At 37.5% G+C, this 24,667-nt stretch overlaps 2 protein-coding genes across 5 annotated transcripts; both read left to right on the top strand.

Annotated features, from left to right (window-relative positions):
• The first annotated feature begins 875 nt into the window (after positions 1-875).
• Positions 876-22,797, top strand: BTF3L4 (basic transcription factor 3 like 4). Of its 4 annotated transcripts, none has more exon segments than NM_001098106.2 (6): positions 876-949; positions 4,140-4,206; positions 7,594-7,707; positions 20,716-20,917; positions 21,754-21,813; positions 22,343-22,797. In NM_001098106.2, coding segments are annotated over 5 exon segments (477 nt in total). In that variant the 5' UTR covers positions 876-949; positions 4,140-4,152; the 3' UTR covers positions 22,390-22,797.
• LOC101906012 (eukaryotic translation initiation factor 1A, X-chromosomal) lies at positions 7,714-17,021 on the top strand. The gene has a single exon (XM_059885140.1). It carries the CDS (start codon positions 16,480-16,482, stop codon positions 16,912-16,914), a length of 435 nt encoding a protein of 144 aa, XP_059741123.1. The 5' UTR covers positions 7,714-16,479; the 3' UTR covers positions 16,915-17,021.
• Positions 22,798-24,667: the final 1,870 nt, after the last annotated feature.

The following is a 24,667-nucleotide window of genomic DNA, read 5'->3' as shown; positions in this document are numbered from 1 at the left end:
AAGAACCACTGTACTTAATATTCACTACGCAAATTACTGATCGGTGAAGTCAGCCGCTCCCAACAGTGGGCCGGTTGCCCATTGGTTCCGGGTCCCCCTTTCTCCACCGCAAAAAAAAAAAAAAAAGAAAAAAAAAGGCAGACAACCGGATTTCATTCTCAGGTTACTGCTGGGGTCTGGCACAGGTCTGCCAAGTCTGTTTTGCGGTGCATGGTCTCGTGTCTGCAAGAATGCCCCTTCCTGCTAGAGAAGAAGCACTGGACTTTATTTTCCCTTTTAACCTAAATTCTCCTCTCAGGGATGATGCAACCAACTGACGCAAGCTCCGAGAAAACCAAACTTGGAATCTCTCATTGCAAAACTGACCTAGCTCTTCTGGGCGCCAGGTCATAATTCACTGCAGGTACTTACAAGTGCAAAGCTTCTTCTTAAATCTACTTGTTTTTGTTGTTTTTAAACTGGGTTATTTTTCAGTTTTCCTCTCGGATGCATAGCAAACAGGTCAAAATTTCCCGTCTCTCCTCCAGAACGGAGGCTAATTGAGTCCCCACACTAGTTAAGCTTGGCAGTGCGTGTGCGTACTTAATGCCCAGTGAAAGACAACTAGAGCAAAAGGACAAACGAACAAAAATACACACCTCCCCTTTATCAGACCCCTACAAATTGCAGGCACGGACACAATGGAACTCCAGGGGGACTGCAAGCTCCAGAATGCAACGCGGCCACTGCACCTGCCGCTTTTCTATTGGGAGGCGCAGAGCGGCTTGGCCTTTGTAGTTCGTATATGCGATCCCAGGATAGGCTGCTCTTGTGAGAGAGAGGCGGGGCAGGATGTGTCACGTGGGTCCCACTCCCGCCGCCGCGGCCGCCTTCGTCTTTCTCTGTCTCGACTGAGGCAGCCATCTTGCTGTTGCCGCGTGCTGGTGTTGGAGGACCCTCCCTGCTTCAGGTGAGACCCCCGGCGGTCCCGCCACTCCACGGCCATAGGCCGCTGCGCACGGTCTCCCCCCGCCCTCTTCTTCCGACACCCGCCAACCGCTTGGGCTGCCACTTCCGCCGTGGCGCGCTGAGTGGGGGCGGAAGCGACTGGCTTGGCCTGTCGGTTACCGGCGGCGCAGCTGGGGGTCTGCACCTGAGGGAAGGTCCCCAGCACCACCGCTTTCCGTGGGGGCGAGCGGGCCAGCGCTGTTGCCGCCCAGATCAAGTCCTAGGAGGCAGGTGGTCCCCCGCCTCTGTTTTGTTACTCCTCATTATTCACAACAATAACGCTGTGAGCTTTATACCACCTATCTGCGGTCACCTCATTCGATCCTCCAACTCGACAGCTAAGGAAACTGAGGCTAGCAAGCCCCGGCCCCAGGCTCTGGAGACCGTATTCCGTGGCATTGCTCTTCACCTTGTAATGGCAGGATTTGTTTACAGGGCTACCACCCTCTCTGAAACATTGCCTTGCCCATCATTTTAGCCCTATCACACTGCCTGGTGCATAGTAGGCTGTCAGGAAGTTGATGATTGAACGACAGGCAGTGTTAATACATCCAGTGAATGGCGGTTTCAACTTCCGTTCCCACGGTCTTTCACTGTAGCAGCTCTGTCCCTTGAGTGGTAACAATAGTTACCAGTTTTTGAATATCTGCTGTGAATATCCCTGTGCTCGATAACGTAATCTTTAGCTCTGAAAAAAAATACTGTGAAGTATGTGGTGTTACACTTTTTCTAATACGGAAGGAATACAAGTTCAGAGAAGTAAAATATGTTTCTGAAGCCTTAAGTAGTAGAACCTTGATCCTTCTGATTCCAAAGCCTGTGCCTCTCTTAGAGGCCACATAATAAAAAGTCAGGATTAAAGATTGAATTTATTTTATCTCTGTGTAAAAATGAGGTATGTGTAAGTGCCTACTATAATGCTTAAAACTTAGGCACTCAGTAAATGTTGGATATAACCTCATTATTTGCACTGTTTCTTCAATCCTTGAGGAAAAGACTAAAGATCCTAGGATCCTCAAGGAAGAACTCACTAATCATGGCCTTAAGAAGTTACTTCTTCCTTCTGGGCCTAGGAGGGCCCTTATTTCCAAATCTGTTAAATTGGAAGGGATGTGAGCTGTTTTGTGTATTTCTGATTTAAACCCTGCTGCTGCTTTCCAGTATTTGAGATGGCATCCTATACAGGACAGAAATAACAGGTACAATAAAAAGAAAGGTTGATTGAGGAACAGGGAGTTAAAGCAGGTTATCTTTGAGGTCTATTCCAGATTCTGAGCTTGATATCTCTTCTCTCATGAACTGAATCCAGTCCACTTTCTTACTTGAATTCCATGCACCCCAACCTGGTAGTAGACAAAGAACCACTTTTCTTCTTTCCCTTCCAATTTTGAACTTCCAGCCTCCCTAAAATGCTTTTTCTCTGAGGTACTCCTTGAGAACAAGTTTTTGATTATACTTATTACCTGGAATGGAATCTGTTCTTGTTTGCACATTGATTTAAAGAGTTAATTTTGTTCTGGCTTTGTTTCAAACAGATCAAGGCTCTATTTTGACTTTCATCTCTTCCATCTCTTCTCTTAGGGATTGTTACTTCAAAATGCAGAGAAGTCCCAAAAAGTTTATCTTGTATCTGGTTCTAATATTTTCACTTAGCCCCTTTTTTAATAAAAAATTCCTTAGGCTCTTTGTTAGTTCACTACACCTTCATGGCCGCATTACTTTGAGAACAGTGAATTTTGGTCCTTTTCTATAGAAACTGTAGAGATTGGGATTTACATCAGCAGATTTAAGTCAGTGTCAGATTTAAGTGTCAGTGTCAGATTTAAGTTGAGATTGCCACACACTTAAGCCTTTTGATTTTGTACTCTATTCACACTTAAACTCCTATAAAAGAATTTTTTTAGCTGCTTGAGCATTGTGATACAGTGCTGAGTAAAGATTGAAGAATTGTAAATTCTAAATGTTATTTAGGAACTGGACTTCGCCCTTAAAGCAGAGAGATACACAGGTTTGTTTCTTCAGTACAATGTCAGAATACAGAAAGATTAGTATTTACATAATCTTTGATTCTTTCATCTCTAAAATGAAGAAAACAATATCTTTTTCATCTGGATGATGTTTATAAAGAGTTTAGAGAATCAACCAAAAAATTTTGACAACAGCCTTACCCTTTATTCCCTCTGCTGTATCTCAATAGTGATCTGTTGATCTAAGAACAAGTAAAATAAGACTTTTAACATTGGCTTTTATTTGTTTATATAGTGTGGAATGTTATGACCCATTATAAACTGAAGAACTTTTTTTTCCTTAGTAGGAAAGGGCTGACCAGACTAGGTTTCTTGACTTTATAATGAACTTAGAGTTTTCAAAATCAAGATTAGCCTTTAAAAGTTTATTTTTAAGATTCTCTTCCCTGCAAAATTTCGTATTAATGTAGCAGAGATAGGTTTTTGTCGAATTGTGCAAGGAGGCATTTTACCTTATGTGCAAGACTATCTTGTCAGTTATGACATACTAAGTTAGTGCAAGGTTTTGAATGAACTCTGTGGAAAGTGCTGCAGAAGCACCGAATGTCTGAAATCTGGTTCTCTTTTCCTGTTATTAACATACCACCTAATCTTGAATATAGGATGCCATGACTACCTCATATCTTGACAGCTAGACTATTGAAATTTTTTCTTTGTCCAGATTTTTCTTTCTTTTGTCTTCTATCTATGATTTAAAAAAATAATACAGAATATTATTTGAGAGAAAAAAAAAGTTGTGCTAATTTGCTAATAGCTCTCTTCTGTTAAAATCTTTGGGGAAGAAACTGGTGTAACTACAGAGATTTTAGAATTGGTTAGGTTTTATTGAGTACCAGAGTACCGAATTACACTTTTAAGGAGGGATCTTCGAATAAGTAATTTTGAATCTCAATTCTATTTTCTGTTTGTATATATGGCTCCCTCTTGGTATTACTTAATTTTGGTTCTTTTGCTATTTGACTTATAAAGCTAGAAAAAGTTATTAATATTTTTAAAAAATATAGACAATATTATCATGGTGGTGGTGCATATTACAGGTTCAATGAACCAGAAGGTACTGTTGTATAAACAGTTGTTTTGGTAAATAAAACAGTGACTTTAACAAATTTATTTTTCCCCCCCTAGATTTACCAACAGCATGAATCAAGAAAAGTTAGCCAAACTTCAGGCTCAGGTCCGGATAGGGGGCAAGGTGAGTGTGGCATAAGAAAAATTGGTAGGAGAATGTGTTATTACCAGATAGTATTATTATTTTGGATTTGTGGTCATTGAAGATCTAAACTTTTTTAAATTAATCAAGATTAAACCACATTCCAATTTGAAAATAACATGTCTAGATCTAAAATAGGTAATTAGAAGATATCTCTCTGATGGGTGCAATTGAAATAGCCACCTTTGAGACCTTTTAACATTCTGGTGGTTAAATGATATGAACAAGTTATTCAATCTTGTTAAACTTCCATTTTTGCATCTGTAAAATAAAAATGATCCTACATAAGATGCTTCTAAATATTAGAGTAATATTTATAAAGCACCTCAAACAGTGTCTGGCACAGACTAGACACTTACTAAAAGACAGCTGTTATTATGTTAGACTCACCCTCAGATATTCCTGGATCTTGAGGTTACCTTATCTTGACTGGATACCCCTGCTGCTTCAGTTAGGTTTACATTGGGAGATGCAAGAGCTGATGGTACATTTGTTCGTTACTAGGTTTTCCTCCCAAATTCCTACTTGATTTTCTATGTTGGTGAATGTGAACATGAGCATTCTTATTCCATGTGCTTTGAAACTTAAGGGAGAGTTAGTTCTGATCACTGAAAATCTTTGATTCCCTTTAGTTCCAACCCTGGGTTCAAGGAGAATATTCTACCTTTATCTCTGCTCAATACAATCTTTGTAAAAGGAAAAGCAAGAATAGTATTTACCTCAGACCTAGGGAGGGGATAGGTTGGATAGTATGTAGCAGCCCCACTGTGTCATTTACTTTGATAATGACTATAGTTCCTGGGGATAGGAACAGGAGAGGGGGAAGGGAAGAAACAACTAGTATTAATACTTTCTCCTTCTTTCCTAGTAATACAGTTATCTAACTCCAGACTCATAGTAACAAATTCATGTAACCAAAGTACTAGTCACATTGTAGCAGCAAGTAATGTAATATATCAGTGCAAAAGTTAGGAATATTCAAGAAACACAGAATATACCTGGAAGAGCTTGATACAGCACATCACTAATGTATATTTTAAGCCAGAAGGTTGGCACAGTCATTCAGCTAGTTTATTGAGCAACTGCTATGTGCCAAGCACACAACAGATAAATAAGTCAAAGTTTCCTGCTCTTGACACAATTCAGCTTGGGAGGGAGATGCACTCACAATTACACTACAGAATAGTAAATATTAAAATGAAGTATAAGGTGCACCTGAGTCAAGGAAGTCATCACTGAGCAGAGATTTGAAGAATAAACAACAGGTATGAGATAGGGTGAAGGGGAAGATTGTCATTCTCACACATGCAAAGGCATATGGGATGCTAAGATGCTTAGTGGATAGCATGATGCTTAGTGGAATGGCTTGCTTTAATTTGTTACAACTAGAGTTTATAATGGATAAAGAATGGCAGCTAATGAAACAGGTAATTTAGAGTCAGATCATAGTTTTGTGTGTCATACCAAGGAGATGAGGATTTTATCCCATAGGCAAGGTCAACTACTAAAGAATTTTAAGAAAAAACAGTAACAGTGATTTTAAAAGATAGCTGCTGGCATTGTGGAAAATGAAAACAAGTTTGGCATAGAGGAGAAGCTACAGCTTGTAGTATGTGGGACACGAATTTAGGGGTTGTATATGACACAACTTAATGATGGATAGAATGTGGGAGACAGAGGTGAGAGAGAAGTCTAGGATGGCCTCCAAATTTCTGGTTTTAGAGCTATGAAAATTAGGAAGTATAGGAAGAATAGTTTGGTGGACTGATGAGCTTATAGACAAGTTGATTTTAAGGTACATAAGGATCATTTGAATTGTAACTAGCAAGCAGTTGAATCAGGAACACTTCACAAATTAATGGCCATCTATCTTAATAGTCTCTCTTAGTCCATCCTTTAACTAGATTTCATTACAGCCTCCGCTGCTACTCCTGGGGCTCTCTTCCACTTCCACCAGAGTTTCTAAGACTAAGCCTCCTGCCTACCCTTTATAAGGCTGATTTCCTGAGTAATACTACAGAAGCTAACCAGAGATTAAAATCTCCTTTCCTTTCTTTTTACTCCTGGCAAGTCTCAGAAAGATTTAGCTCTCAATATACGGGCTGCTGTTGGTAGTGCTTCAGCTCTGCTTTAGGTTACATTTATTTAAATTGGCTCAGGAGTTTAATTCATTGTCTTAAATAGTTTTTCAATGGAAAAAATTATTTAGAGTTTCAAAATATCCATTTAGAAAGAAAGTTTTCCTATCTCAGTAAATAGTATAATTTTCATTTGCTCAGGTCAAAATTCTAAACATCATTCTAGATTCCTTTTTCCCCTCATATCCTATATTTAGTCCATCAGTAAATCCTTTTGGTTCTTCTGACCATCTTAGCTCTCGTTATCTCCACTCTCATCTCTCGTCAGAACTTCTACAGTAGCTTCCTGATTGATCTCATTATAGTTCATTTTCCACAGCAACCTCAGTCATCTTTTAGAATCATAAATCGGATCAAACCATTCTCATGCTTAAAACCTTCCAGTAGCTTCCTATTGCAGTTGATATAAAGTCTAGTTCCTGCTCATGGCACATTAGGTTACATGATCTGGCCCTTACCAATCTTTCTGATTTCATTTTCCTTTACCTTTCCCATTATTTATTCTAGTCATACTGGTCTGCTCTGTCTAGAAATGACAGGTTCACTCTTGTTTCATTTTTCTTGGATCACTCTTCACCTAAATCTTTTCATGAGTCTCAGCTCGTACGCCACCTCTTCAGAGGGACCTTCCCTGAGCATTCTAATAAAGTAGTGCTTTGCCCCCACCCAATATTCTTGTTGCTCTGTTATTTTTTTTTTCTTAATACACTTATCCTGTTTGAAATAATCTAATCTGTTTATATATTGACTTTTCCTTCCCATTGTAATGTAAGAACTTGATCTTTTTCATTCCTAGGTTCTAGGATTCTAGAACACTCATATAATAGGCATTTACCTGTTACATTGTAATGTCCAAAGTTTCAGAATATCTTTAGAGGGTGGTAGATAGTATAAAAAACTTTCCTTATTTGTTGGAAATTTGAAGTAAAGCACACTTCAGGTTATTTTGAAGTTAAAAATTATTTTTTGTTAGAAAACTTTTGAAACAATGTGTTAAAATGACACAGGCTAGATATTGGAAAGAATAAGAAAAATTGGCTAGAAACTAACCTTCAAAAATCTGCGTTTGGCTGACAGTCACAACTCTGTGACTGAGAAGTCTAATTAACCATTACTATTAAGTCTGCAGTTTTTTCTGTGAGTTTTAGGAAGAATATTATGGAGAGGAAGACAAGTGATTACAGTTATCAAATGCATGGCATGCTAACACTTTTGTTTGGTTATCTTTCAGGGTACAGCTCGCAGAAAGAAGAAGGTGGTACATAGAACAGCTACAGCTGATGACAAAAAACTTCAGAGTTCTCTAAAAAAACTGGCTGTGAATAATATAGCTGGTATTGAAGAGGTATGATCACTTTGTAAATTGTTATGTGGATAAACAGAGCATTCACAAATGATTATCCAGACTTTCAAATGTAACATATCAGCTTAAATGAATCTGATACTCTCTTTTTGAAGGACTGGAGCTATTGAATTTGCCTACTGTATAAAATTGGATTGTCAAAAAAATGATTTTATTAGGTGGTTAAGGAATTCATTATACTTTTCAGACTCAAAGTACTGGGTTGGCCAAAAAGTTCGTACAGGTTTTTCTGTACTATCTTACCGGAAAACTTGTACGAATTTTTTTGCCAACCCAATATTTGCATATATGACAAAATTATGGACCTACTCTTTAATTTTAATGTAAAATAAGATTTTTTTTTCTAATAATACAGAAATAAGGTAAACCAAAGATTTCTTCCAATAAGGTGGACTTTTTTCCCGTAAGAGTACCTTTCTGCTCTTCACAGTCTCTCAAATTATTACTCAGAAAGCTCTCGCAGTAGCTTTACATGAATTGCATTTCTTATTAGACCACTTTCAAAAACTATTAATTTAATTTTAAAATTATTTTGATGATACTACTTTTCTCAGATCAGAAGCCAAAGATTGATTTATGCAAGAAAAATTATAATAACAATTTGTGATCTGTTACCATCTAGATCTACTTCTACCTGATGATTCCATTTCTGTTTAAATTTTCACTACTATCAGATTTTATTACATCATTACCAGGTGTAGTACTACCTCACAAGTTTTAGTAGATTATTAATGCACATGTGCTGTAAAACATAGATCAGAAACAATGTAGAGGTGAGGATCTCTATTAAAGAAATAGAAGAGTAACAAAGAAAAGGCAGTGAAATGGCAAAGTGCCACATATTCCTTCCACTGGGGATATATGAACAAATAAATACTTTGTTTAAATATGCTTTGTACTTTCAAAATTAACTTACTGATAAAATAGTAGGGAAGGTAGGTCACATGTATCTTTTTTCCTTATAGCTAGATATGGCTGTGCATTCTTACTCTGATAAGTATTAAAACTTCATTTGCAAGTCTTGAAATTAAGTATTTAAAATGCTTTTTTCCCCCCTGAGCTATTAAAAGTTTTCATATATTTTCATTGACCTAAAATAATTTCCAGAGAGATCATTCTGTATCTGGGACATATTTGAGAAAAAGCAAATCTAAGCTTCTCTTTAAAAATTACAGCCTTATTAAAAAGAAGAATAAGTGGCAGTAATGGACATGAACTCTGATAATATTAACCCTAACCTACTAATAAGTGTTTAGGCAGTCTTAAATCTTTGCCTATCTTTCTACTCTCCCAACTCCAACCCCTCCTCACTCAACCTCAACCCTATTGACACTTTGAACCAAATAATTCTTTATTGTGAAAACTGTCCTGTGCATTCTAGGATATTTGGCAGTATTCTTGGAGTCTCCCCACTAGATCTTCAATTAAGACAGCCAAAAATGTCTCCAGACGTTGATGCAGGTCCTTTAGGGGGCAAATCACCCTTTGTTGAAAACACTTCTTTAGAGAGAGGAAAAGATTTTATTTACCTCCTTGAAGTATAGATTTTATCTCCAAGGGCATGCTTTTCTGAATGTTTGATTTTGTTCAGATTTGGAAAACTCTGTGGCCCTTATAATTAATAAAACTTTTAGTGTTTTATAGTGAAATAACAAACCAATCGGTTAGTAGTCTTTGATCTCTTCAGCATATAATCAAACCTAATTATAATGCTGTGCTGAGGTCATAGTACTTTTGTAGTTCAAATTGTCGTATTGAATATTTAATGCTAGTGAATATCTGCTGTATACCAAGCATTTTGCTAGGCAGTGATGCATAAGATATTATTCATAGTCTCTGTTCTTTAGAGCCTAACATCTAGTAGGGAAACTAGTCAGCTAGCCAGATAAACAAAATATGTATTATGCATTTTAGCTCCGTGGTATCTCTTTGAATTAGTTATTGTTGGTTACAGATAAGAAAGTTGAGACTTAAGAGAGTCAGGTACCTGCTCAAGATCACATAGCTGGGAAGTGTTGAATTCCAGATTTGAGCTAAGTATGTCAAAACCAGACTTCATTTTATTCATTGATTCATCTTGCTTTGGTCTTCTTAGTTACACTTAGGCCCACTCTTGACCTTTTCCTCTCCTCCTGCCCCTCCTTCCTCTCCATTCTTTCAAAGTCCCACCAAAGAAAGGGACTCTACCTGCCTTATCCTGTATTATTGAGTACCTGCCATGCAGAATTCATTACTTACACCATCATGGATAAATGAAATTGCCAAAAGTATTTCTAAGGACATTGCTTTTTCTCCTTTTCAGGTATTAATGTAGGTGTTATTTTGTCCTATAAGTCTTCCTGGTAGCACACGTATACGTATATGCAAAGACAGGTTAGATGTCTTTCCTATGTACCTTCATAATGCCCTGTATTTAAATTTATTACAGCATATATAAAACTATATTGTAAATTCATTTTTGTTGGTGTTGCCAATGCAATTCTGTTTGGGGAGTCATAGCTCCAAAATGTTGCACAGAAAATTAATGGTACATATAGGCATATACTGATGCAATGGACATGAACTTGGGCAAACTTAGGGAGATAGTGAGGTTCAGGGAGGCCTGGTGTGCTGTAGTCCATGGGGTCACAAAGAGTCAGACACAACTGGATGACTGAACAACAATAGCAACAGTAGACATGTACACACTCTTGTGGCACCCCTACCTCCATATGGGTACGTAAGTGACGTCTTCCAGTCCTCACAGACTAGTTATACAGAGAAAATACACATAAAGAAAATTAACAACATGAAGTAACAGCTATAAAATTTCCGAATGTTTGAGCCTAAAATGGGAAGTTTTACTTTTTTCCTTCTTTCCCTCTTTCTAAAATTGATTTTTTGAGAACCAAGATATTTGTACTTTATATAACACTTTGCAGATATAAAATAATTTTATTTAGGCATATCTAGTATACTGTATATAATCTGGTTTGCCTCAAACATTACATATGTGTTACTATAATTAAACAATTTTTTTCTTCAAGAAAATGATGAGACACACTTTAAAAACAGCTTCTTGGAAGAAAAAAGAAACTACTACCTTAAATGTATACATGAAAACATGCAGTTTTCAGAAACATTAAAATAGGAAAAAATATATATGTCTTAGAATAAACACATTAATTACAGTTTGGGCTGTTTTGAACTTTTTCAAAGTGCTAAACTCTAGAATGTACTATCTTTTGGGATTTTGGCAGTTTAAGGAAAGTAGAAAAAAAAACTTTTGAAAAGAGCAGATAGGAATGGTAAGAGAAGATAGCAATGGTAGCACTGTAAAACAAAAATGACATTACTATGTTTTCTATACTTTGACCTTCAAAACATCAAACCAGTAGAAAGTACTCAGTTTGGTGGCTTGGGCACAGAGAGATCAGTGGTGGGTTTCAAAAACTCATTGCACTTTTGCCTAGTAAAATTCTGATCTTACTTTCTAGGCCTTTGGTATTGGTGATTATTTTTTCCTCTCCTAAGGGCACCCCACTCCAGTACTCTTGCCTGGAAAATCCCATGGACGGAGGAGCCTGGAAGGCTGCAGTCCATAGGGTTGCTGAGGGTCCGACACGACTGAGCGACTTCACTTTCACTTTTCACTTGCATGCATTGGAGAAGGAAATGGCAACCCACTCCAGTGTTCTTGCCTGGAGAATCCCAGGGACCGGGGAGCCTGGTGGGCTGCCGTCTATGGAGTCGCACAGAGTCGGACACGACTGAAGTGACTTAGCATAGCAATGCTTAATTTATGTCCTCTTCGGATATGTAAAAGCTAAAGGACTGTTTGAATTAAGAGGGACTTCTCTGATCTTTTATGTATTAATTAGTAGTTGATTTGAGGTAATAAGTTTAATTGTATGTAGATTTCTTTTACCTGTCACCAAAGGAGAAGGCAGTGGCACCCCACTCCAGTACTCTTGCATGGAAAATCCCATGGACGGAGGAGCCTGGTGGGCTACAGTCCATGGGGTCGATAAGAGTCAGGACACGACTGAGTGACTTCACTTTCACTTTTCACTTTCACGCATTGGAGAAGGAAATGGCAACCCACTCCAGTGTTCTTGCCTGGAGAATCTCAGGGATGGGGAGCCTGGTGGGCTGCTGTCTGTGGGGTCACACAGAGTCGGATACAACTGAAGTGACTTAGCAGCAGCAGCAGCAGCAGCAGCAAAGACAGAAATCCAGAGCTGTCAGAAAGGGGCAGGGGAGTGCCAGAGACTGTTTCATACAAAGAAGCCAAGTAACTGACCAGGTTTTAGGAAGGAATGCCTTGTAAACTCTGAGAGTATAATCCAGAACTCAATTCCTGAAAAATTCTTATGTTCTATGACAGTTGAAGATACTTAGATGTGCTTCTTATTTGGTAATCTGATTGAATATAGTGACGGTGTTGTCACCCTGATGATAACATCAATCTATCAAAAGTAGAATCTGTTTCTTTTCTCAGAGACAGTTGATTTTATCAGATGTATTTGGTAAGAAATGTCACCAAAAATCTGTTTCTCTGGTTCAGATGGTTCAGATGGAATTTTACTGTTATCTTCAGAGTACAGCTTCTACCTTAACTAAGGTATATTCTGTCTCTATGAAACCTTCCCTTCTTTCCAGGCATAATAATCAACACTTTGTCTGTCCTTCCACTCGCCTTAACTTAAATTGCTGTGCCTGAATATGTTTATTATTACAACCTCATATTATAGGGTATGATTACTTACTTATTAACCAAGTAGTCTGTTTGCCGTAGTCTCTGGATTACAAGACTCTTGACAGCAGGAACTGTGTTTATTCATCATTTATAGTGTACAGCATGCTGACTCCCATGGACATCCCAGGTTGTTTGGGGCCTGTTAAATGTAAGAGATACTGATTATTTTAGGTGAAATTGTTTAGCAAGAAGTTAGTCATAGAGAGCTGGAGCTCAGGAGAAAGCTTAGGACTGGGAATTTAAATTTTGTAATTGTACACAAAAGTTTTACTGTTAATATTTTCCTTTTCTTGAACCACTTGTACAGAAAAAGGACTTAAAGTTCCTAAAGTTACTGGTTGACCCTTACTGTGGTTCCTTCTTCCTTCACCCTAGAGCGTCAGGTGCCAATGGGTGTACAGCTCTGAATGCAGGAGAATTAAAGGAAAGCACTCTGTCCTGGTCACCTTTTTATTACATGGCAGTCTTAATTTCTTTGGATGTCCTGCCTTTTTTTTTTTTTTTTTTGGCCATGCTGCCAGCATGTGGGATCTTAGTTCACTAAGCAGGGATCGAACCCATGCCCCCTCAGTGGAGCATGGAGTCTTAACAATGAGACTACAAGGGAAGTCCCAAATACCCTGCTTTTTTGGTTTTATGTTTTTCCACATTTTTATGTGAAAATAAACATAGCATAAAATCTGCCATTTTAACCTTTTTCCGTTCACTATGTGTGAATCCTTTTTTAATCATTAAATTAAAAAAAATTTTTTTTAACTATTTAAAAATTTTTAACCATTTAAAAAAATTGAATTATAGTAATTTACAATGTTGTCTTAGTTTCAAGTGTACACCAAAGTGATTCAGTCATTTATATATAATGGCTGAATTACTTCACTTAATTTGATCATTTCTAGGTCTATCCATATTGCTGCAAATGGCATTATTTCATCCTGTTTATGGCTGAGTAATATTCCATTGTGTGTATCTTCCACATCTTCTTTCTCTGTTCATCTGTTGATGGACATTTAGGTTGTTTCCATGTCTTGACTGTGGTAAATTGTGTTCCTTTGAACGTTGGGATACATGTATCTTTTCAAATTAGAGTTTTGTCCAGATATATGTCCAGGAATGGGATTACTAGATCATATGGTAACTCTGTTTTTAGTTTTTTGAGAAAGCTCTGTATTGTTCTCCATAGGGGATGCACCAATTTACACTCCAATGTAATAGGGTTCCCTTTATCTCCACAGCCTCTCCAGCATTTATTATTTGTAGGCTTTTTAATGATGACTTATGAGGTGGTACCTCATTGTAGTTTTAACTTGCACTCTAATTATTTAGCAGTATTGAGCATCTTTCCATGTGCCTACTGGCCATCTGTATAATATCTTCTTTGAAGAAATGTCTGTTTAGGTCTTCTGTCCATTTGTTGATTAGATTATTTGGGTTTTGTTTTGGTTTTGATATTGAGGTTTTTACTTTGGAAACTGATTCCTTGTTGGTAATATCATTTGCAAATATTTTCTCCCATTGAGTAGGTTGCCTTTTCATTTTGTTTATGGTTTCCTTTGCTGTGCAAAAGTTTTTGAGTTTAATTAGGTCTCATTTGTTTATTTTTGTTTTTATTTCCATTACTCTAGGAGACAGATCCAAACAAATAATGCTGCAATTACATTGAAGAGTGTCCTACTTGTGTTTTCCTCTAGGAGTTATATAGTATAAGTCTTACATTTAGATCTTTAATCCATTTTGAGTTTATTTTTGTATATGGTGTTCTTTTACATGTAGCTGTCCAGTTTTCCCAGTACCACTTACTGAAGAAACTGTCTTTTTTCCCATTGTATATTTTTGCCTTCTTTGTCATGGGTTAATTAACCATAAGTGCATGGGTTTATTTCTGGATTTCCTATTCTCTTCCATTGATCTATGTGTCTGTTTTCTTACCAATATCATGCTATTTTTTTGTTTGTTTTTTAAATGGCTGCACTGGGTTTTCGCTCCTATGTGTAGGCTTTCTCTAGCTGCAGTGAGCAGGGACTGCTCTCTAGTTGCGGTGTGCTGGCTTCTCATTGTGGTGGCTTCTCTTGTTGTGGAGCAAGGGCTCCAGGTGCACAGACTTCAGTAGCTGTGGTGCATGGCCTCAGTCATTGCAGCTCATGGGCTCCAGAGTATGGGCTCAGTAGTTGTGGTACACGGGTTTAGTTGCCCTGTGTCATGTAGGATCTTCCTGGACCAGGGATCAAACTGGTATCCCTTGCATTGTGAGGCAGATTCTTAACCACTGGACCACCAGGGAAAACCCAGTATCAACTGTTTTGATTACTGTAGCTTTGTAATGTAGTCTGAAGTCAAGGAGCTTGATTCCTCCAGCTCCATTCTTCTTTCTCAAGATTGTTTTGGCTATTCAGGATCTTTTGTATTTCCATACAAATTATAAAATTTTTTGTTCCAGCTCCATGAAAAATACCATTGGTAATTTGATAGGGATTGTATTGAATCTATAGATTGCCTTGGGTGATGTGGTCATTTTGACAATTATGGCTCTCCCAATCCAAGAATATGATATCTTCCCATCTGTTTGTGTCATCTTCAATCTTTTTCATTAGCATCATAATAATTTTTAGAGTATAGATCTTTTGCCTCCCTAGGGAGGTTTATTCCTAGGTATTTTATTCTTTTTGATGTGTTAGTAAATGGGATTGTTTCCTTAATTTCTCTTTCTGATATTTCATATTAGTGTATAGAAATGCAACAGATTTCTATACATTAATTTTGTATCCTGCAACTTTACCAAATTCATTGATGAGCTCTAGTAATTTTTCAGTGACATCTTTAGGATTTTCTCTGAATACTACTGTCATGTCATCAGCAAACAGTGACAGTTTTATGACTTTTTTTCAATTTTGGATTCCTTTTTTTTTTTTTCCTTTTTCTTCTCTGATTGCTGTGGTTGGGACCTCCAAAACTATGTTGAATAAAAATGGTGAGAGTGAGTATCCCTGTCTTGTTCCTGATTTTACAGGAAATGGTTTCAGCTTTTCACCATTGACTATTATGTTAACTGTGGTTTTATCATATGTGACCTTTTTTATGTTGCAGTAAGTCACCTATATGCCCACATTCTGGAGAGTTTTCAATGTAAATGGATGTTGAATTTTATCAGGAGCTTTTTCAGCATCTATTGAGATGTCGTATGCAAGCTGAAACTCCAGTACTTTGGCCACCTCATGCGAAGAGTTGACTCATTGGAAAAGACCCTGATGCTGGGAGGAATTGGGGACAGGAGGAGAAGGGGACGACAGAGGATGAGATGGCTGGATGGCATCACCGACTCGATGGACGTGAGTCTGAGTGAACTCCGGGAGTTGGTGATGGACAGGGAGGCCTGGCGTGCTGCGATTCATGGGATCGTCAAGAGTCGGATACGACTGAGCGACTGATCTGATCTGATCTGATCCATAGAAAAAGTCTTTAATAGAATTTCTTAGCTGTACTAACAGACGAAGGTGCTCTCTCTGAAGTCAGTCAGTAAATAATGGAAGAGATGACTTCATTCAGCAAATTTGAGTGACTGTTATGTGCTGACATCATGAGAAACGCTGGGCTTGGAGGAAGCACAAGCTGGAATCAAGATTGCCGGGAGAAATATCAATAACCTCAAATATGCAGATGACACTACCCTTATGGCAGAAAGTGAAGAGGAACTAAGAAGCCTCTTGATGAAAGTGAAAGAGAAGAGTGGAAAAGTTGGCTTAAAGCTCAACATTCAGAAAACTAAGATCAGCGGAGGGGGTGTGGCCTGCTGACGTTGGGAGGTGGGGATAACGGACGCAAGCAGGCGCATCGCCATTTGCTGCGGCCAAGCATCGGTGAAGGCGGATATCGGAAGATGTCCGTCGCTAGACTCCGGCAGACGCGACCCAGTCTCTCGCAGTCAGTTCGTGTCACCCTATCTCACACGTCTCCCTTCCGGAGACCTTCCCCGCCACCACCCGGAGAGAAGTCGGAGACGCCCCAAGTGCGTCGTCACCGCCATGCCTAAGAATAAAGGTAAAGAAGGTAAAAACAGACGCAGAGGCAAGAATGAGAATGAACCTGAAAAGAGGGCGCTAGTGTTCAAAGAAGATGAGCAAGAGTATGCCCAAGTAATCAAAATGTTGGGAAACGGACGATTGGAAGCTATGTGTTTCGATGGTGTTAAGAGATTGTACCACATCAGAGGGAAACTGAGAAAGAAGGTCTGGATAAATACCTCAGACATTATATTGGTTGGTCTTCGGGACTACCAGGATAATAATAAAGCTGATGTAATCTTAAAATACAATGCAGATAAGGCTAGAAGTCTGAAGGCATATGGCAAGCTTCCAGAAAATGCTAAAATCAATGAAACTGATACATTTGGCTCTGGAGATGATGAAATCCAGTTTGATGACATTGGAGATGATGATGGAGACATTGATGATATCTAAAGTGAACTCAGCCTTGCACATTGCAGTTTTCTTTGAAGATTGTTCAACAGTTTGGATGTTAACTGTGACTTATTAAAATAAAAGTTTCATTAACAGCAAAAAAAAAACTAAGATCATGGAATCCGGTCCCATCACTTCATGGCAAATAGAGGGGGAAACAGTGGCTGATTTTATTTTTTCTGGGCTCCAAAATCACTGCAGATGGTGACTGCAGCCATGAAATTAAAAGACGCTTACTCCTTGGAAGGAAAGTTATGATCAACCTAGACAGCATAGTAAAAAGCAGAGACATTACTTTGCCAACAAAGGTCTGTTTAGTCAGGGCTATGGTTTTTCCTGTAGTCATGTATGGATGTGAAAGTTGGACTATAAAGAAAGATGAGCGCCGAAGAATTGATGCTTTTGAACTGTGGTGTTGGAGACTTTTGAGAGTCCCTTGGACTGCAAGGAGATCCAACCAGTCCATCCTAAAGGAGATCAGTCCTGGGTGTTCATTGGAAGGACTGATGCTGAAGCTGAAACTCCAATTCTTTGGCCACCTGATGCGAAGAGCTGACTCATTGGAAAAGACCCTGATGCTGGGAAAGATTGAGGGCAGGATGAGAAGGGGACAACAGAGGATGAGATGGTCGGATGGCATCACCGACTCAATGGACATGGGTTTGGGTGGACTCCAGGAGTTGGTGATGTGACAGGGAGGCCTGGTGTGCTGTGGTTCATGGGGTCGCAAAGAGTCAGACGCGACTGAACTGAAGTATGTGCTGACACTTGAGGTAATGTTGTGTCTCATAATTTTGTATAGTATCAGTTTTCATGAAATCGGAAGATGCGTAAACCACCTTAAGTTTTCACAGAGAAAGAAGCATCTGACCTGTGTCTTGGATAAATGGGAACTTGCAATGTGGAGAAGCAGGAAAAGGTTCTTCTTAACAATGAAAATAGCGTATGTAAATAAACTATGCATGGAAGGACGTAGTAGTTGTTTCTGGTAACTTCAAAACATGTCAGTATTATTAGAGTGAAAAATAAGAGCAAGGGCATCTGGAGTTCTGAACTGGGGTCAAAAAAAAAAGCCTCTTCCTCTATAATTCAAGTAGCATTCTTTACCTCAGCTACCTTTTAAGTGGAAAAAGCACTGTGACATAAAGGGGATACTTGATTGATTGAAAAAGGGACCTGAGAGCTGGTACGGTAGGTAGTTTAACAGTCTTTATTTGTCTGCTCCTTCTCCTTATACTGTATATAGATTGTATGACTTAACATAGACCAAACATCAGTAAAGTCACTGGAGAAAGTGAAGTCTTCACATGAAATGCATATAGTTTGCTTTGTCAGTTCAACAAATTCCTTATCCTTCCTTTTGCCTCTTAAAAGAGTTGGGAAGTGTCCTGTTCATGTTGCTCGCTCAATAATTAATCCTTTGATAGTTCTAATAACCTGTATCTAGGAGCCATATATAACCATGTTATTTGCTCAGTAGAGGGGAAGGAATGTTAGACTGAAATAAAAGATTCTGGCCTTTGTAACCTCTAGTATTTCATTCTCTCAACTCTAAAATTAAACTCTCCACCTGTCTCTGGACCTTTCTATTCATGAAGTTACATCTTTTACACAACCTCATTTAAAACAACCATTAATTTCTGTTTCACAATCTGACATGGAATAGATATGACATATATTATTCATATATCTGCTGTTACTTAACCTGTACTCTGAGATAGATAATTCTCTGACAAGCTTTTATGGTGCCACACAATTGAATTTTTATAGACAAATAGGTGTTTAAGAATATGAGTGACATCATAGGAAAGAAGCTAAATAAAGTTGGGAAGCCTAAGTTTAATTAAGTTCTGAGTTTGCACATAATCAGTTATTTGTCCTGGGTATATTGCTTACTGAACAACAATATTGCTTAACCAATAACTCTTTATCATTAGTATTTATTTCTTTAACAAGAGATTTGAACTAGAAGACCTCTAAGTTCAACAAATATATGGCCTGACTTTTTTTGAGCAATACTGATTTTAAATTTCTTGTGACTGTAATGTTTGTAAATAAAAAATATCTAATATTCCAATGTTGGGATACTTTTCACCCCTGGTAGTGTTATAGAAGTCATTTATTAAGTTAAGTGATGGGTCTTGATTTGGAAAAATGTAGTCCTACCATATCTTTATTCTTTTCCCATACTAAAATTATGTGATTCTGGAACAGATCCAGAAAAACATCACATTTCATATCTACTATGCCACTGCTACCTTCTCATGCCATTCCTCTCTCATACTTTAAGCTACTTTTGCATTGAACTTTTCTACCTACACAATAATTATCTTCAGAAGTACATAGCATATTTTTTTCTAAAGTTAACATAAATTATTTTTAACTCATGATTTTTGTTCAGTTGGATTGAATGCTTACTCTGTATAGTATTTGTGGGATTTAGTTACGATTTTCTAGGGGACTTGCCTTTATTTTCTCTGTGTTCCAGGTCTTGCCTGAAATTTAGAAGCCCCTTTCTTCCCCTTCCTTTCTGGTGCTGTGTGTCAGTGGTGGTGATCACCTCTGAGGAAGAAAAGCCCACTTCCACTGACCATGGAGAACACTCAGCATCTCTGCTTGATTCTGACAAGGGCAGTTTTTGGATGGACCATGAAATGCTTCTAAAGTAGCCAAGAATTAACTCTCCTAACCTTTTTATATAATAAGCATGTTACCACCAAGGTAACTTACCCAGTGAAGTCAACTGCATAGTGTAATCACATTATTTACACATTTAACTTATATGCAAATATAATACATACAGCTCTACTAAAACACAGCAAGAGTGAGAGAGAAAAATAACATTTTACATAGTGCACACACATTCAACCTTCCTTTTCAGTGAGTCCCAGGCAATGGATGAGATTAAATCTGAAGCAGTTCATATTGAGGAAAGCTATGATTTTAAGGGTTTCCTAGTAACTGATAAATGTTCAGATGGCTAGACAACTGAGTGGGAGAGCTTCTTGTCATTTACAAGGGTTATTGAAGGTTGTTGAGAAGCTCCACCTAAAAGGATTAGAGGAACTGACAAAATCTCCTATGAAGAATGACATGAGGAAAACAAGTTGAAACTTTTGTAAATTTACTAGATATTCAAAAGAGTGAAACCCTGATTGATTAAATTTCTGAGTGTTCTTTATGGGTTTTCAGTGGTTATTTTTACCATACACTATTACCTCCTTACCACCTGTTCGAACCATAAGTAAGATGCTAACTATTGTACAGATACAGTAGTATCTGTATGGATTTAGTTTGATAGTGTAAATTGAGTAATGGGTAATTTCATTAAGAAGCCAATTCTTGGCTGATAACTCCCTTTTTTGAAAAATGTGGGCATGATCTTCCTTCTCATAGTAGAAATCTTTACATTTAAAATCTAGATTCTAGGGAATTCCCTGGCAGTCCAGCAGCTAGGACATGGGATTTTCACTGTTTTGGACCCAGGTCCATTCCCTAGTCAGGGAACTAAGATCTTGTAAGCCATGTGGCACGGCCAATAATAATAACAAAATAATAGAATCTAGATTCTATAATAAAGTGATTATTTCTTTACCATCCTAGTAATTTGTGCCATAAACACCATTTTACTTTGTTGCTAGGGTGTTTTTCCGCCCAAATTCACTGCATAGATAATTATTACATCAGGATTGCAAAACTACCTACCAGGTAAAAAACAAGAATTGTTTTTAATTGTTTTTTAAACATATTTTTTGAGTTGTACCAAATATGTGAAATATATTTTTTTCTGTGATCATACAGGTGAACATGATTAAAGATGATGGGACAGTTATTCATTTCAACAATCCTAAAGTCCAAGCTTCCCTTTCTGCCAACACCTTTGCAATTACCGGCCATGCAGAAGCCAAACCAATCACAGAAATGCTTCCTGGAATATTAAGTCAGCTTGGTGCTGACAGCTTAACAAGTCTTAGGAAGTTAGCTGAACAGTTCCCTCGGCAAGGTGAGTATTTCAGGTTAATGCCTCTTTCCCTTTTCATCTTAATTAAAGAACCTAATGATTTAAAGGTATCTATTTCATGCTAGAAGGATTTGCCTGTTCGTAAATTTTACTTTTATAACGTTACTTGTATGCTTCATAAATTTTTGAGTTTGTCCCTTCAGTGATTAATGCAGTGCAGTCTATAGACTATTCAGATACATTTGGTGGTAATATAGAGATTTGGGAGGTAATTACCTAAAAGGAAATTTTATAAATAGTTGATTTGGTATTTACTTCTGACTAATAACAAGAAGACAGTGATATCACAGAACTATATTTTCATTTAATATTGTTGATGATACTACAAATGAAGCAACTGTAAGTTCTGAATGTCCAAGATAGTCCTGGTTTCAAATTTGTCTTGTCATTCCTGAAAATCAGAGCCTTTTATTTCAGTGTTCATTCTGCAAAGCTCGATACTTTTATACCAAATGAGATAGAAAAAAATCTTGAATGTTGATTTTTGTATTTGAAGAATATGGAACTTGGAGAATAAATTTAACTATAACGTCTTTATTTAAACTCACGTAAATTATTCCATTTTGCATGTTGTACCTTCACTACACATTGAGATTGCCAAGTATATTTAGTGTATATCTAAAGAAGTTAAACTTCTATTAATTTTTGTATTAAATAGAAAATATGGGATTAGATTAGACAATATTTAGCTTCTCCTGAACAGCTATGTAAGATTTGTTTCTATAAACTATGTAGATAGGCAAAAAAAAATAAACACTGTAAGTGTTCCATAAAGGTCTTTGTTCTTAGTGACTAATTTTAAAGTAAACTTTTTGTAGTGCTGGATAGCAAAACCCCAAAACCAGAAGACATTGATGAGGAGGAGGATGATGTTCCAGGTAAGCAACCTTTCTTTAGTTTTAAGACTTTTTGCATCCTGTTTATCTCATTTAATTCATTGTGATGATTTTTCAGTTTTTTGTTGATGGTGAGCTTGTGAATTTAAATGGATTCATAATGATGCACATACAGTCTAATGAAAAAACCCTCCCATTTAGAATGTGGAATCAGAAATTGTCACACAGAGCTCTACTGCATTTACTGAGTTAGAATATGCCTTTATTAAATTGGAATCATTGTGATTATAAATTTACGTTATAGCATTTCTATAGGAATTATGATTGACATACGAAAATGCTATTCACCTTAGTAGTTTGCTTAGGCAAAAAAGGACTAACATTTCCTTAAGGTTTCTATTTTAAGCAGAAATTGAAGCATTATTAGTGAAATGCCCCCAATTTCTTTCTGCCTCTTGTCCTATGTCTTTTCAGGCTAATTTTGGTAGCAGTATTTGTTGAGCCAGAAGATAGGGATTGCATTTACTTTCTTTTTTGTAAATTTAACTCATTAACTTTTTTTTTTTTTCAGATCTCGTAGAAAATTTTGATGAGGCGTCAAAGAATGAAGCTAACTAAGATCTTTTCTGATTTTTGGAAGCTGGCATGGACTAGATTTAACAAATCAGCTATGTGGTTCCAAAGTTTTACAGACTCGGAGAACATCAACTGTTACTAGTTCAGTAATATAAATATTTTGTATATTGATAATGCTGTTTGTTCAGCATTTTTTGGTCATTAATTTTGCATTTTGCACTTCCTCCCAGGATCTATTCTTTTGGACAAAATACGAAGTGTTGGTGCAGTTTGAGGGTCTTTTGGGTTTTAATTCTTGGTTTTTTTTGTTCTTTGTTGGGGTATTTTAGGTGTGTGTATGTGTGTATGTGTGTGTGTGGGTATGTATGTATACAGTGGAGAGCAAATTGGAAACCAGTTTTATTTATCCTCCTCCTTACCCCAGTAGAAATAAAGCAAATCTTTACATTTGTTACTTTTTATTTTTTCTAATGATGCACAGAATTAATAAAAAGTGAGGGTCTTGGATTTCGAATCTGAGGAGATTTTTACCTTTGGAGGTTTTGGTTTTAATTTGCTTGGTTAACATATTTCTCATATTTTCCTGGGCTTAAAATGTCTTGAGATATTTTGCCACCAGCTACAGGCTGGCATGATGGGTAGCATATCTTTGGTGCAGTTGCCTTAGATTCACTTACCTAGTTAGACCCAGAAGAATTTCTTCTACTAGCTTTCCTGAATGCCTTGTTTCCTCTCCTCTCGGTCTCCAAATGGCCTGGTCAGCCTGTAGCAGTGCTCTTCCTCATCTTCCATCTAGCTTGAGAAGGATGTTCTCCATATAGAGTTAAGTGAGTGCCTAATCCCTCTTTTTGTAAGATGGTTTCTTCATCTTTGAGGAACAACAGCTCCATCTTCAACTTTTTAATTTTTTGATTTTACAGTTTGGTAGATTTCAAACTGGAATACCTAGCATGTGCTTGCTAAATAATTTTATGCCAGCCTTATCCTGTGTTCTAGCTGTTCTTAATAGCAGGTGCAAAAATGCCTCTTTTTCAGCAAGGTTGAAGTTGGGAATGTCCTTTCAAATCAGAAAAAATAGGCCATAGACTCATTCCCCAGCACAGATGAACATTCTGTGAAATGGTACTGGCCCCAGGAGGACTTCAACCGTTCCTCTACTCTTGGCCTTGAACCTACCTCTGGATTGGATCTTACTATTGTAGCTGCTCACAGCATCCTCCTGCATGCTTAGGTAATGCTTTGGGGGAATACTGGTAAAACACAGTATATATTTTTTCACCTCCTTTCAGAGGACTTGGAGGTAAGTTGCATTCATTCACTGAAGCTTCCCTCTTGCTATCTGATGATAAAAGCTTGCACTTTGTTATATCAGCATTTGTTAGAGCCAATATTTAAGAATAAGATTTAGAAAATCTGTCATGACCCATCATCAAACTATGGCTTAACCTTGCAGCATATCAAATCTTGTTTCAAGCTAGATATCTTTATTTGATATCTCTAGTGCAAGACCAACAACATATCAAGAGATCCATAGACATGAAAGCAAAGCTCTTGTGTTTTTTTCCATCCAGACACCTCAATTTATTTTATACATTTGTTGGTTTTTCCTGTTATGTTTTATATAATATATGGACTTAACTACAAAATAAAATAACAGTAATAAAATAACAAAAGAGGATAATACTTCCTCTTGTGCTTCTCCTTTTGTTGTCTACAGAATTTCCTCCTTTTGTATTTCCTCTCTGGTCTTCACCCCAAAATGAATTGCAATCCAGTCATTGTTTGATATACTGCTTCCTACATTGTTAGATCAGCAGGTCTACATGGTCTCCAGAGTCCAGAACGCTATTCTTTTGACTTTCCCTAAAGGGTACATTGTGGGGGCCAAGAGAGTTAAAGGGACTTAAAGTGGTTAAGAACACAGAAGAGATGGGTAGTATAGCAAATGGTTGGGGCGTGGGGATGTCTCATTTGGAATTCAGGAGAATTAGGTCCTAGTCCAAACTGTGGCATTAACCATATGACCTTGGGCAGGTTCCCTAACCTAACAACTTTGAAATTCATCAGCAGTCAAATGAGATGTTTCAGAATCAGTATTTCTTATGTTCCTATAGTTCTGTGAATCTCATTTCTGAAAATCCTCAAGTAGGTGTTTTATCATCTTTTCAGAGATGTCTTTGTATCAATACCGATAGAAGTATTTTGTGTATATATACTTCCTCTTTTACATTTTGATCACATTTTAACTACTCACCCAGAGGAGCTCTCCTCAGTATTTCCTTTCATCCTGTTGACAACAACTCTTAATGGCTGGCCTCTC

This window comes from Bos taurus, chromosome 3, assembly GCF_002263795.3.
Source record: "Bos taurus isolate L1 Dominette 01449 registration number 42190680 breed Hereford chromosome 3, ARS-UCD2.0, whole genome shotgun sequence".
Taxonomy (NCBI): domain Eukaryota; kingdom Metazoa; phylum Chordata; class Mammalia; order Artiodactyla; family Bovidae; genus Bos; species Bos taurus.
This window is presented reverse-complemented; position numbering and strand designations above follow the sequence as displayed.

What these genes read in the sequence shown, in the direction of transcription:
- BTF3L4 (XM_059884797.1), top strand. Translation starts at nt 4,153, where the DNA reads ATGAATCAAGAAAAGTTAGCCAAACTTCAGGCTCAGGTCCGGATAGGG. An exon ending in ATATAGCTGGTATTGAAGAG is followed by an intron (nt 7,708 to 20,715) that starts GTATGATCACTT and finishes GTGATCATACAG; the next exon opens with GTGAACATGATTAAAGATGA. An exon ending in GGAGGAGGATGATGTTCCAG is followed by an intron (nt 21,814 to 22,342) that starts GTAAGCAACCTT and finishes TTTTTTTTTCAG; the next exon opens with ATCTCGTAGAAAATTTTGAT.
- LOC101906012 (XM_059885140.1), top strand. Translation starts at nt 16,480, where the DNA reads ATGCCTAAGAATAAAGGTAAAGAAGGTAAAAACAGACGCAGAGGCAAG.